Source organism: Engystomops pustulosus, unplaced genomic scaffold (assembly GCF_040894005.1).
Source record: "Engystomops pustulosus unplaced genomic scaffold, aEngPut4.maternal MAT_SCAFFOLD_183, whole genome shotgun sequence".
NCBI lineage: Eukaryota > Metazoa > Chordata > Amphibia > Anura > Leptodactylidae > Engystomops > Engystomops pustulosus.
In genome coordinates this window covers 18,031-33,012 of record NW_027285063.1, presented here as the reverse complement: position 1 = coordinate 33,012, position 14,982 = coordinate 18,031, and the positions used below count along the sequence as shown (strand labels likewise).

Sequence of the window (14,982 nt, the reverse complement as noted above, 5' to 3'; positions counted from 1 at the left end):
AGGTAACTACCCCATGGCTGTAATGTTATATTACTAAATAATATACACTCACCGCTCTATACACTCCTAGAGGTAACTACCCCACGGCTGTAACGTTGTATCACTATATAATATACACTCACCACTCTGTACACTCCTAGAGGTAACTACCCCATGGCTGTAACGTTATATCACTATATAATATACACTGACCGCTCTGTACACTCCTAGAGGTAACTACCCCACGGCTGTAACGTTATATATCACTATATAATTTACACCTACCGCTCTGTACACTCCTAGAGGTAACTACCCCACGGCTGTAACGTTATATATCACTATATAATTTACACCTACCGCTCTGTACACTCCTAGAGGTAACTACCCCACGGCTGTAACGTTATATCACTATATAATATACACTGACCGCTCTGTACACTCCTAGAGGTAACTACCCCACGGCTGTAACGTTATATCACTATATAATATACACTGACCGCTCTGTACACTCCTAGAGGTGACTACCCCACGGCTGTAACGTTATATCACTATATAATTTACACTGACCGCTCTGTACACTCCTAGAGGTAACTACCCCACGGCTGTAACGTTATATCACTATATAATATACACTCACCGCGCTGCACACTCCTGGAGCTAACTACCCCATGGCTGTAACGTTATATCACTATATAATATACACTGACCGCGCTGCACACTCCTAGAGGTAACTACCCCATGGCTGTAACGCTATATCACTATACAATATACACTCACCGATCTGTACACTCCTAGAGGTAACTACCCCATGGCTGTAACGTTGTATCACTATATAATATACACTGACCGCGCTGTATACTCCTAGAGGTAACTACCCAAGGGCTGTATCATTGTATCACTATATAATATACACTGACCGTGCTGTACACTCCTAGAGGTAACTACCCCATGGCTGTAACGTTATATTACTAAATAATATACACTCACCACTCTGTACACTCCTAGATGTAACTACCCCATGGCTGTAACGTTATATTACTATATAATATACACTCACCGCTCTGTACACTCCTAGAGGTAACTAACCCACGGCTGTAACGTTATATATCACTATATAATATACACTGACCGCTCTGTACACTCCTAGAGGTAACTACCCCACGGCTGTAACGTTATATCAATATATAATATACACTGACCGCGCTGCACACTCCTAGAGGTAACTACCCCACGGCTGTAACGTTATATCACTATATAATATACACTCACCGCTCTGTACACTCCTAGAGGTAACTACCCCATGGCTGTAACGTTGTATCACTATATAATATACACTGACCGCGCTGTATACTCCTAGAGGTAACTACCCAAGGGCTGTAACATTGTATCACTATATAATATACACTGACCGTGCTGTACACTCCTAGAGGTAACTACCCCATGGCTGTAACATTATATTACTAAATAATATACACTCACCACTCTGTACACTCCTAGAGGTAACTACCCCATGGCTGTAACGTTATATTACTATATAATATACACTCACCGCTCTGTACACTCCTAGAGGTAACTACCCCACGGCTGTAACGTTATATCAATATATAATATACACTGACCGCGCTGCACACTCCTAGAGGTAACTACCCCACGGCTGTAACGTTATATCACTATATAATATACACTGACCGCTCTGTACACTCCTAGAGGTAACTACCCCACGGCTGTAACGTTATATCACTATATAATATACACTGACCGCTCTGTACACTCCTAGAGGTAACTACCCCACGGCTGTAACGTTATATCACTATATAATTTACACTGACCGCTCTGTACACTCCTAGAGGTAACTACCCCACGGCTGTAACGTTATATCACTATATAATATACACTCACCGCGCTGCACACTCCTAGAGGTAACTACCCCATGGCTGTAACGTTATATCACTATATAATATACACTGACCGCTCTGTACACTCCTAGAGGTAACTACCCCATGGCTGTAACGTTATATCACTATATAATATACACTCACCGCGCTGCACACTCCTAGAGGTAACTACCCCATGGCTGTAACGTTATATCACTATATAATATACACTGACCGCGCTGCACACTCCTAGAGGTAACTACCCCATGGCTGTAACGCTATATCACTATACAATATACACTGACCGCTCTGTACACTCCTAGAGGTAACTACCCCATGGCTGTAACGTTATATCACTATATAATATACACTCACCGATCTGTACACTCCTAGAGGTAACTACCCCATGGCTGTAACGTTGTATCACTATATAATATACACTGACCGCGCTGTATACTCCTAGAGGTAACTACCCAAGGGCTGTAACATTGTATCACTATATAATATACACTGACCGTGCTGTACACTCCTAGAGGTAACTACCCCATGGCTGTAACGTTATATTACTAAATAATATACACTCACCACTCTGTACACTCCTAGAGGTAACTACCCCATGGCTGTAACGTTATATTACTATATAATATACACTCACCGCTCTGTACACTCCTAGAGGTAACTACCCCACGGCTGTAACGTTATATCAATATATAATATACACTCACCACTCTGTACACTCCTAGAGGTAACTACCCCATGGCTGTAACGTTATATCACTATATAATATACACTCACCGATCTGTACACTCCTAGAGGTAACTACCCCATGGCTGTAACGTTATATCACTATATAATATACACTGACCGCTCTGTACACTCCTAGAGGTAACTAACCCACGGCTGTAACGTTATATATCACTATATAATATACACTCACCGCTCTGTACACTCCTAGAGGTAACTACCCCACGGCTGTAACGTTATATCACTATATAATATACACTCACCGCTCTGTACACTCCTAGAGGTAACTACCCCATGGCTGTAACGTTATATCACTATATAATATACACTGACCGCTCTGTACACTCCTAGAGGTAACTACCCCACGGCTGTAACGTTATATCACTATATAATATACACTCACCGCTCTGTACACTCCTAGAGGTAACTACCCCACGGCTGTAACGTTATATCACTATATAATATACACTGACCGCGCTGCACACTCCTAGAGGTAACTAACCCACGGCTGTAACGTTATATATCACTATATAATATACACTCACCGCTCTGTACACTCCTAGAGGTAACTACCCCATGGCTGTAACGTTGTATCACTATATTACCCGGGGGGTCAGTGAGGTCCTCAGACCTTTGTATAAATGTGTAAGGACCCAGTCATGTATTTTCGGGACGTGATCCGCGTCCCCCTTACCATGCTGAGCGGGGTGAAGAGGAAATGAACCAACTCTGCTGCACTCGGGTTCTGGATATGGGACTTCAACTTGGCCTGAAAAACTCAAAATCCATCAATCCCGCAAAACCCTCCATATAATATACAGGGGGGGGGACCTACCACAGGGACTATAAGTCACGATCCATATAATATACAGGGGGGGGGGGGGGTACGTACTACAGAGATTGTAAGTCACCCTCCATATAATATACAGGGGGGGGACCTACCACAGGGACTGTAAGTCACCCTCCATATAATATACAGGGGGGGGGGGGGGTACGTACTACAGAGATTGTAAGTCACCCTCCATATAATATACAGGGGGGGACCTACCACAGGGACTGTAAGACACCCTCCATATAATATACAGGGGGGGGGACCTACCACAGGGACTGTAAGTCACCCTCCATATAATATACAGGGGGGGAGGACCTACCACAGGGACTGTAAGTCATCCTCCATATAATATACAGTGTAATGGGGGGGGGGGGGGGGAGGCAGGGACCTACCACAGGGACTGTAAGTTATCCTCCATATAATATACAGTGTAATGGGGGGGGGGTACGTACTACAGGGACTGTAAGTCACCCTCCATATAATATACAGGGGGGGGGGACCTACCACAGGGACTGTAAGTCACCCTCCATATAATATAAAGGCGGGAGGCAGGGACCTACCACAGGGACTGTAAGTCACCCTCCATATAATATACAGTGAAATGTCGGGGGGGGGGGCAGGGACCTACCACAGGGACTGTAAGTCACCCTCCATATAATATACAGTGAAATGTCGGGGGGGGGGGCAGGGACTGTAAGTCACCCTCCATATAATATACAGTGAAATGTCGGGGGGGGGGGCAGGGACTGTAAGTCACCCTCCATATAATATACAGGGGGGGGGGACCTACCACATGGACTGAAAGTCACCCTCCATATAATATACAGGGGGGGGGGGACCTACCACAGGGACTGTAAGTCACCCTCCATATAATATACAGTGTAATGGGGGGGGGGGGGTTACGTACTACAGGGACTGTAAGTCACCCTCCATATAATATACAGGGGGGAGGCAGGGACCTACCACAGGGACTGTAAGTCACCCTCCATATAATATACAGGGGGGAGGCAGGGACCTACCACATGGACTGTAAGTCACCCTCCATATAATATACAGTGTAATGCTGGGGGGGGGGGCAGGGACCTACCACAGGGACTGTAAGTCACCCTCCATATAATATACAGGGGGGAGGCAGGGACCTACCACAGGGACTGTAAGTCACCCTCCATATAATATACAGTGTAATGTCGGGGGGGGGGGGGTGGCAGGGACCTACCACAAGGACTGTAAGTCACCCTCCATATAATATACAGGGGGGAGGCAGGGACCTACCACAAGGACTGTAAGTCACCCTCCATATAATATACAGGGGGGAGGCAGGGACCTACCACATGGACTGTAAGTCACCTTCCATATAATATACAGGGCGCGGAACCTACCACATGGACTGTAAGTCACCTTCCATATAATATACAGTGTAATGCCGGGGGGGGGGGGGGGGTAGGGACCTACCACAGGGACTGTAAGTCACCCTCCATATAATATACAGTGTAATGTCGGGGGGGGGGGATGGCAGGGACCTACCACAAGGACTGCAAGTCACCCTCCATATAATATACAGGGGGGAGGCAGGGACCTACCACAGGGACTGTAAGTCACCTTCCATATAATATACAGTGTAATGCCGGGGGGGGGGGGGGGGGTAGGGACCTACCACAGGGACTGTAAGTCACCCTCCATATAATATACAGTGTAATGTCGGGGGGGGGGGGGGATGGCAGGGACCTACCACAAGGACTGCAAGTCACCCTCCATATAATATACAGGGGGGAGGCAGGGACCTACCACAGGGACTGTAAGTCACCCTGCATATAATATACAGGGGGGAGGCAGGGACCTACCACAGGGACTGTAAGTCACCCTCCATATAATATACAGGGGGGGGGACCTACCACAGGGACTGTAAGTCACCCTCCATATAATATACAGTGTAATGCCGGGGGGGGAGGCAGGGACCTACCACAGGGACTGTAAGTCACCTTCCATATAATATACAGTGTAATGCCGGGGGGGGGGGGGGCTAGGGACCTACCACAGGGACTGTAAGTCACCCTCCATATAATATACAGTGTAATGCCGGGGGGGGGGCTAGGGACCTACCACAGGGACTGTAAGTCACCCTCCATATAATATACAGTGTAATGTCGGGGGGGGGATTGCAGGGACCTACCACAGGGACTGTAAGTGACCCTCCATATAATATACAGGGGGGAGGCAGGGACCTACCACAGGGACTGCAAGTCACCCTCCATATAATATACAGGGGGGAGGCAGGGACCTACCACAGGGACTGTAAGTCACCCTCCATATAATATACAGGGGGGAGGCAGGGACCTACCACAGGGACTGTAAGTCACCCTCCATATAATATACAGGGGGGAGGCAGGGACCTACCACAGGGACTGTAAGTCACCCTCCATATAATATACAGGGGGGGGAGGCAGGGACCTACCACAGGGACTGTAAGTCACCCTCCATATAATATACAGGGGGGGAGGGTCTCACCAGGAGGTTGAAGCCGAGTTTAAACTTCTGAAAAGTGTCCACAAATTCTTCCTGAGGCGGAGGCTTCGCCCGGAGAGTGAGAACCCCCTCTGCAACACAGGAGACGGAACCTCATACCTCATGGCACCTCAATGTCCTTACCCCATGCTCATACCTCATGGCACCTCAATGTCCTTACCCCATGCTCACACCTCATGGCACCTCAATGTCCTTACCCCGTGATCACACCCCATGGTACCTCAATGTCCTTACCCCATGATCACACCCCATGGCACCTCAATGTCCTTACCCCATGCTCACACCCCATGGCACCTCAATGTCCTTACCCCATGATCACACCTCATGGCACCTCAATGTCCTTACCCCATGATCACACCCCATGGCACCTCAATGTCCTTACCCCATGATCACACCCCATGGTACCTCAATGTCCTTACCCCATGATCACACCTCATGGCACCTCAATGTCCTTACCCCATGATCACACCTCATGGCACCTCAATGTCCTTACCCCATGATCACACCTCATGGCACCTCAATGTCCTTACCCCATGATCACACCTCATGGCACCTCAATGTCCTTACCCCATGATCACACCTCATGGTACCTCAATGTCCTTACCTCCATGATCACACCTCATGGCACCTCAATGTCCTTACCCCATGATCACACCTCATGGCACCTCAATGTCCTTACCCCATGATCACACCCCATGGCACCTCAATGTCCTTACCCCATGATCACACCCCATGGCACCTCAATGTCCTTACCCCATGATCACACCCCATGGCACCTCAATGTCCTTACCCCATGATCACACCTCATGGCACCTCAATGTCCTTACCCCATGATCACACCTCATGGCACCTCAATGTCCTTACCCCATGATCACACCTCATGGTACCTCAATGTCCTTACCTCCATGATCACACCTCATGGCACCTCAATGTCCTTACCCCATGATCACACCCCATGGCACCTCAATGTCCTTACCCCATGATCACACCCCATGGCACCTCAATGTCCTTACCCCATGATCACACCCCATGGCACCTCAATGTCCTTACCCCATGATCACACCTCATGGTACCTCAATGTACCACACCCCATGGCACCTCAATGTCCTTACCCCATGATCACACCCCATGGCACCTCAATGTCCTTACCTCCATGATCACACCTCATGGCACCTCAATGTCCTTACCCCATGATCACACCCCATGGCACCTCAATGTCCTTACCCCATGATCACACCCCATGGCACCTCAATGTCCTTACCCCATGATCACACCCCATGGCACCTCAATGTCCTTACCTCCATGATCACACCTCATGGCACCTCAATGTTCTTACCTCATGATCACACCTCATGGCACCTCAATGTCCTTACCCCATGCTCATACCTCATGGCACCTCAATGTCCTTACCCCATGATCACACCCCATGGCACCTCAATGTCCTTACCCCATGATCACACCTCATGGTACCTCAATGTCCTTACCCCATGATCACACCTCATGGTACCTCAATGTCCTTACCCCATGGCACCTCAATGTCCTTACCCCATGATCACACCCCATGGTACCTCAATGTCCTTACCCCATGATCACACCCCATGGCACCTCAATGTCCATACCCCATGATCACACCCAATGGTACCTCAATGTTCTTACCTCATGATCACACCTCATGGCACCTCAATGTCCTTACCCCATGCTCATACCTCATGGCACCTCAATGTCCTTACCCCATGATCACACCTCATGGTACCTCAATGTCCTTACCCCATGCTCATACCTCATGGCACCTCAATGTCCTTACCCCATGATCACACCGCATGGCACCTCAATGTCCTTACCCCATGCTCATACCTCATGGCACCTCAATGTCCTTACCCCATGATCACACCTCATGGCACCTCAATGTCCTTACCCCATGATCACACCTCATGGCACCTCAATGTCCTTACCCCATGATCACACCTCATGGCACCTCAATGTCCTTACCCCATGATCACACCCCATGGCACCTCAATGTCCTTACCCCATGATCACACCCCATGGCACCTCAATGTCCTTACCCCATGATCACACCCCATGGCACCTCAATGTCCTTACCCCATGATCACACCCCATGGCACCTCAATGTCCTTACCCCATGATCACACCTCATGGCACCTCAATGTCCTTACCCCATGATCACACCTCATGGCACCTCAATGTCCTTACCCCATGATCACACCTCATGGCACCTCAATGTCCTTACCCCATGATCACACCTCATGGCACCTCAATGTCCTTACCCCATGATCACACCCCATGGCACCTCAATGTCCTTACCCCATGATCACACCTCATGGCACCTCAATGTCCTTACCCCCATGATCACACCCCATGGTACCTCAATGTCCTTACCCCATGATCACACCCCATGGCACCTCAATGTCCTTACCCCATGATCACACCTCATGGTACCTCAATGTCCTTACCCCATGATCACACCCCATGGCACCTCAATGTCCTTACCTCCATGATCACACCTCATGGCACCTCAATGTCCTTACCCCATGATCACATCCCATGTCCTTACCCCATGATCACACCCCATGGCACCTCAATGTCCCTTACCCCATGATCACACCCCATGGTACCTCAATGTCCTTACCCCATGATCACACCTCATGGCACCTCAATGTCCTTACCCATGATCACACCCCATGGCACCTCAATGTCCTTACCCCATGATCACACCCCATGGCACCTCAATGTCCTTACCCCATGATCACACCCCATGGCACCTCAATGTCCTTACCCCATGATCACACCTCATGGCACCTCAATGTCCTTACCCCATGATCACACCTCATGGCACCTCAATGTCCTTACCCCATGCTCACACCTCATGGCACCTCAATGTCCTTACCCATGATCACACCCCATGGTACCTCAATGTCCTTACCCCATGATCACACCTCATGGCACCTCAATGTCCTTACCCCATGATCCACACCCCATGGAACCTCAATGTCCTTACCTCCATGATCACACCCCATGGCACCTCAATGTCCTTACCCCATGATCCACACCCCATGGCACCTCAATGTCCTTACCCCATGATCACACCTCATGGCACCTCAATGTCCTTACCCCATGATCACACCTCATGGCACCTCAATGTCCTTACCCCATGATCACACCTCATGGTACCTCAATGTACCACACCCCATGGCACCTCAATGTCCTTACCCCATGATCACACCCCATGGCACCTCAATGTCCTTACCTCCATGATCACACCTCATGGCACCTCAATGTTCTTACCTCATGATCACACCTCATGGCACCTCAATGTCCTTACCCCATGCTCATACCTCATGGCACCTCAATGTCCTTACCCCATGATCACACCCCATGGCACCTCAATGTCCTTACCCCATGATCACACCTCATGGTACCTCAATGTCCTTACCCCATGGCACCTCAATGTCCTTACCCCATGATCACACCTCATGGTACCTCAATGTCCTTACCCCATGGCACCTCAATGTCCTTACCCCATGATCACACCCCATGGTACCTCAATGTCCTTACCCATGATCACACCCCATGGCACCTCAATGTCCATACCCCATGATCACACCCAATGGTACCTCAATGTTCTTACCTCATGATCACACCTCATGGCACCTCAATGTCCTTACCCCATGCTCATACCTCATGGCACCTCAATGTCCTTACCCCATGATCACACCTCATGGTACCTCAATGTCCTTACCCCATGATCACACCCCATGGCACCTCAATGTCCTTACCCCATGATCACACCTCATGGTACCTCAATGTCCTTACCCCATGATCACACCTCATGGTACCTCAATGTCCTTACCCCATGATCACACCTCATGGCACCTCAATGTCCTTACCCATGATCACACCTCATGGCACCTCAATGTCCTTACCCCATGATCACACCCCATGGTACCTCAATGTCCTTACCCCATGATTACACCCCATGGCACCTCAATGTCCTTACCCCATGATCCCACCCATGGCACCTCAATGTCCTTACCCATGATCACACCCCATGGCACCTCAATGTCCTTACCCCATGATCACACCCCATGGCACCTCAATGTCCTTACCCCATGCTCATACCTCATGGCACCTCAATGTCCTTACCCCATGCTCATACCTCATGGCACCTCAATGTCCTTACCCCATGATCACACCTCATGGTACCTCAATGTCCTTACCCCATGATCACACCCCATGGCACCTCAATGTCCTTACCCCATGATCACACCCCATGGTACCTCAATGTCCTTACCCCATGATCACACCCCATGGCACCTCAATGTCCTTACCCCATGATCACACCTCATGGCACCTCAATGTCCTTACCCCATGATCACACCTCATGGCACCTCAATGTCCTTACCCCATGATCACACCTCATGGCACCTCAATGTCCTTACCTCCATGATCACACCTCATGGCACCTCAATGTTCTTACCCCATGATCACACCTCATGGCACCTCAATGTCCTTACCCCATGATCACACCTCATGGTACCTCAATGTCCTTACCCCATGATCATACCTCATGGCACCTCAATGTCCTTACCCCATGATCACACCTCATGGCACCTCAATGTCCTTACCCCATGATCACACCTCATGGCACCTCAATGTTCTTACCCCATGCTCATACCTCATGGCACCTCAATGTCCTTACCTCCGGGACCCTTTTTCTTTTTGGACTTTTTCCTCTTGGAGAGCTCGGTGAAGGCCTCCGCCGCCTTCTGAAGTTTCATAATAAAGAACTCAATGTCGTCGAGGATGTGGTTAAGAATTTGCTGCAAAACAAGAGACAGAAAGAAGGTCGGATCCTGAGAAGTATTTGTCTCCCACTGTCTGATGTCACATTCATTGACAGCAAGCGGAGAGGCTCCATTACCCCACATCACGGAGACCCCCACGATCAGCAGGGGGGGCCTAATCCTGCGGACAGTGGGAAGCCCCTACAAGATTTTCATCCACATGAAAGGTGAGCACTTACCACATCCCTGTCTATCCTCGCCTCGGCCATCTGCGGGGTCTCCACCACATCGGGGGTCTGCGGGTAGCGGTCATCTGCATCACACAAAACGAAATTACTGCGAAATGCGGAAACAAGATGGCGGCACAAAAACCTCACAAATAAGAAAACACAGCGACAACAAGCATCTCCCCCCACACACTACACACATACACACTGCCCCCCATACGCTACACACATACACGCTGGCCTCCACACACATACATACACACTGTCCCCCATACGCTACAGACATACACACTGCCCCCCATACACTGCACACATACATACACACTGTCCCCCATACACTACACACATACATACACACTGCCCCCCATACACTACACACATACACGCTGCCCCCCACACACTACACACATACACGCTGCCCCCCATACGCTACACACATACACGCTGCCCCCCACACACTACACACATACACGCTGCCCCCCACACACTACACACATACACACTGCCCCCCATACGCTACACACATACACACTGCCCCCATACGCTACACACATACACACTGCCCCCCATACGCTACAGACATACACACTGCCCCCCATACACTGCACACATACATACACACTGTCCCCCATACACTGCACACATACATACACACTGTCCCCCATACACTACACACATACATACACACTGCCCCCCATACACTACACACATACACGCTGCCCCCACACACTACACACATACACGCTGCCCCCCACACACACACTACACACATACACACTGCCCCCCACACACTACACACATACACGCTGGCCTCCACACACATACATACACACTGTCCCCCATACACTACACACATACATACACACTGTCCCCCATACACTACACACATACATACACACTGCCCCCCCACACGCTACACACATACATACACACTGCCCCCCCACACGCTACACACATACATACATACACACTGTCCCCCATACACTACACACATACATACACACTGTCCCCCATACACTACACACATACATACACACTGTCCCCCATACACTACACACATACATACACACTGCCCCCCATACACTACACACATACATACACACTGCCCCCCATACACTACACACATACATACACACTGTCCCCCATACACTACACACATACATACACACTGTCCCCCATACACTACACACATACACGCTGTCCCCCATACACTACACACATACATACACACTGTCCCCCATACACTACACACATACATACACACTGTCCCCCATACACTGCACACATACATACACACTGTCCCCCATACACTACACACATACATACACACTGCCCCCCCCACGCTACACACATACATACATACACACTGTCCCCCATACACTACACACATACATACACACTGTCCCCCATACACTACACACATACATACACACTGTCCCCCATACACTACACACATACATACACACTGCCCCCCACACACACACACATACATACACGCTGCCCCCCACACACTACACACACACATACACACTGCCCCCCATACACTACACACATACATACACACTGCCCCCATACACTACACACATACATACATACATACACACTGCCCCCCATACACTACACACATACATACATACATACATACACACTGCCCCCCATACACTACACACATACACGCTGCCCCCCACACATTAGCCTATAGCCCCGATCCCCTGAGGACGCCACGGCATGTGGCGAAACATGTCGGGGGGGCTATTAGGCAGTTTTAATTCAGAGGCAGTGGATAGCTAGATAGAAAACTATAAGACAATATATCAGTAACTTAGTTACTTAACTGCAGCAGAGCCAATCTAGACCGATCTATAGGAGTTACTGGCAGCAGAAAAGTTTAATTCAGACCAGTTCATAGGGATTACTGACAATGACCGCAAAATACCGTGGGGCCCCAATACTAACCTAACGTGGGGCGTCCCCACCGCGGTTATAGCGGGTATACCTCCCTATTTGAGGACTGTCCCCCTCCTTGCGGGTCATAGTGGCACAAGCTGCCTGATAAATCCTGTCCACCCAACCGAAATATAAATTCTAGCATCTACACTCTGTAAACTTTTAAACATTTTGGACGGAGCATATTCATCTTTTAATATACACTAATAAAGTTAAATTTTACGTGACAAATGGGTTTATGTGTCCACGTAGGACAACTTTTTTCTGCTATGTTGAATCCAAACCCAGTCACAATGTGGTCCTAGTGAAAAAACTTTTTTGGCAACTGTAACCCCCACACATTACACACATACACGCTGCCCCCACACACTACACACTTACACGCTGCCCCCCACACACTACACACATACACGCTGCCCCCCACACACTACACACTTACACGCTGCCCCCCACACACTACACACATACACGCTGCCCCCACACACTACACACATACACGCTGCCCCCCACACATTACACACATACACACTTCCCCTCACACACTATACACATACATACACGCTGCCCCCCATACACTACACACATACACGCTGCCCCCCACACACTACACACATACACGCTGCCCCCACACACTACACACATACACGCTGCCCCCCACACATTACACACATACACACTTCCCCTCACACACTATACACATACATACACGCTGCCCCCCATACACTACACACATACATACACGCTGCCCCCCATACACTACACACATAAATACACGCTGCCCCCCACACACTACACACATACACACTTCCCCTCACACACTATACACATACACGCTGTCCCCCATACACTACACACATACACACTGCCCCCCATACACTATACACATACACACTGCCCACCATACACTACACACATACACGCTGCCCCCCACACATTACACACATACACGCTGCCCCCCACACACTACACACATACACACTTCCCCTCACACACTATACACATACACACTGCCCCCCATACACTATACACATACACACTGCCCCCCATACACTATACACATACACGCCTGCCCCCACACACTACACACATACACGCTGCCCCCCACACACTACACACTTACACGCTGCCCCCCACACACTACACACATACACGCTGCCCCCCACACACTACACACATACACGCTGCCCCCCACACACTACACACATACACGCTGCCCCCCACACACTACACACATACACGCTGCCCCCCATACACTACACACATACACGCTGCCCCCACACACTACACACATACACGCTGCCCCCCACACACATACACACATACACGCTGCCCCCCACACACTACACACATACACGCTGCCCCCCACACACTACACACATACATACACGCTGCCCCCCACACACTACACACATACACACTTCCCCTCACACACTATACACATACACACTGCCCCCCATACACTATACACATACACACTGCCCCCCATACACTATACACATACACACTGCCCCCCATACACTACACACATACACACTGCCCCCCCACACACTACACACATACATTATATTACTCCCCCCCCATAACTACACACATACATTATATTACTCCCCCCCATACACTACACACATAACATTATATTACTACCCCCCATACACTACACACATACATTATATTACTCCCCCATACACTACACACATACATTATATTACTCCCCCCATACACTACACACATACATTATATTACTACCCCCCATACACTACACACATACATTATATTACTCCCCCCATACACTACACACATACATTATATTACTACCCCCCATACACTACACACATACATTATATTACTACCCCCCATATACTACACACATACATTATATTACTACCCCCCCATACTACACACATACATTATATTACTGCCCCCCATACTCTACACACATACATTATATTACTGCCCCCATACACTACACACATACATTATATTACCCCCCCCATACACTCACACATACATTATATTACTCCCCCCATACACTACACACATACATTATATTACTA

At 49.1% G+C, this 14,982-nt stretch overlaps 1 protein-coding gene across 5 annotated transcripts in view; it reads right to left on the bottom strand.

The window, feature by feature from the left end:
- Nucleotides 1–14,982, bottom strand: part of LOC140108793 (epidermal growth factor receptor kinase substrate 8-like) — a 74,690-nt gene that overhangs the window by 45,480 nt on the left and 14,228 nt on the right. For all 5 annotated transcript variants that reach the window (XM_072131956.1, XM_072131955.1, XM_072131957.1 and 2 more), the window contains exons 2-5: nt 10,994–11,067; nt 10,670–10,790; nt 5,935–6,023; nt 3,292–3,366 (exon numbers count right to left, since the gene is read on the bottom strand). In XM_072131956.1, coding sequence (XP_071988057.1) covers nt 3,292–3,366; nt 5,935–6,023; nt 10,670–10,790; nt 10,994–11,023 — 315 coding nt within the window. In that variant the 5' untranslated portion in view covers nt 11,024–11,067. The remainder of the gene's footprint in view (nt 1–3,291; nt 3,367–5,934; nt 6,024–10,669; nt 10,791–10,993; nt 11,068–14,982) is intronic.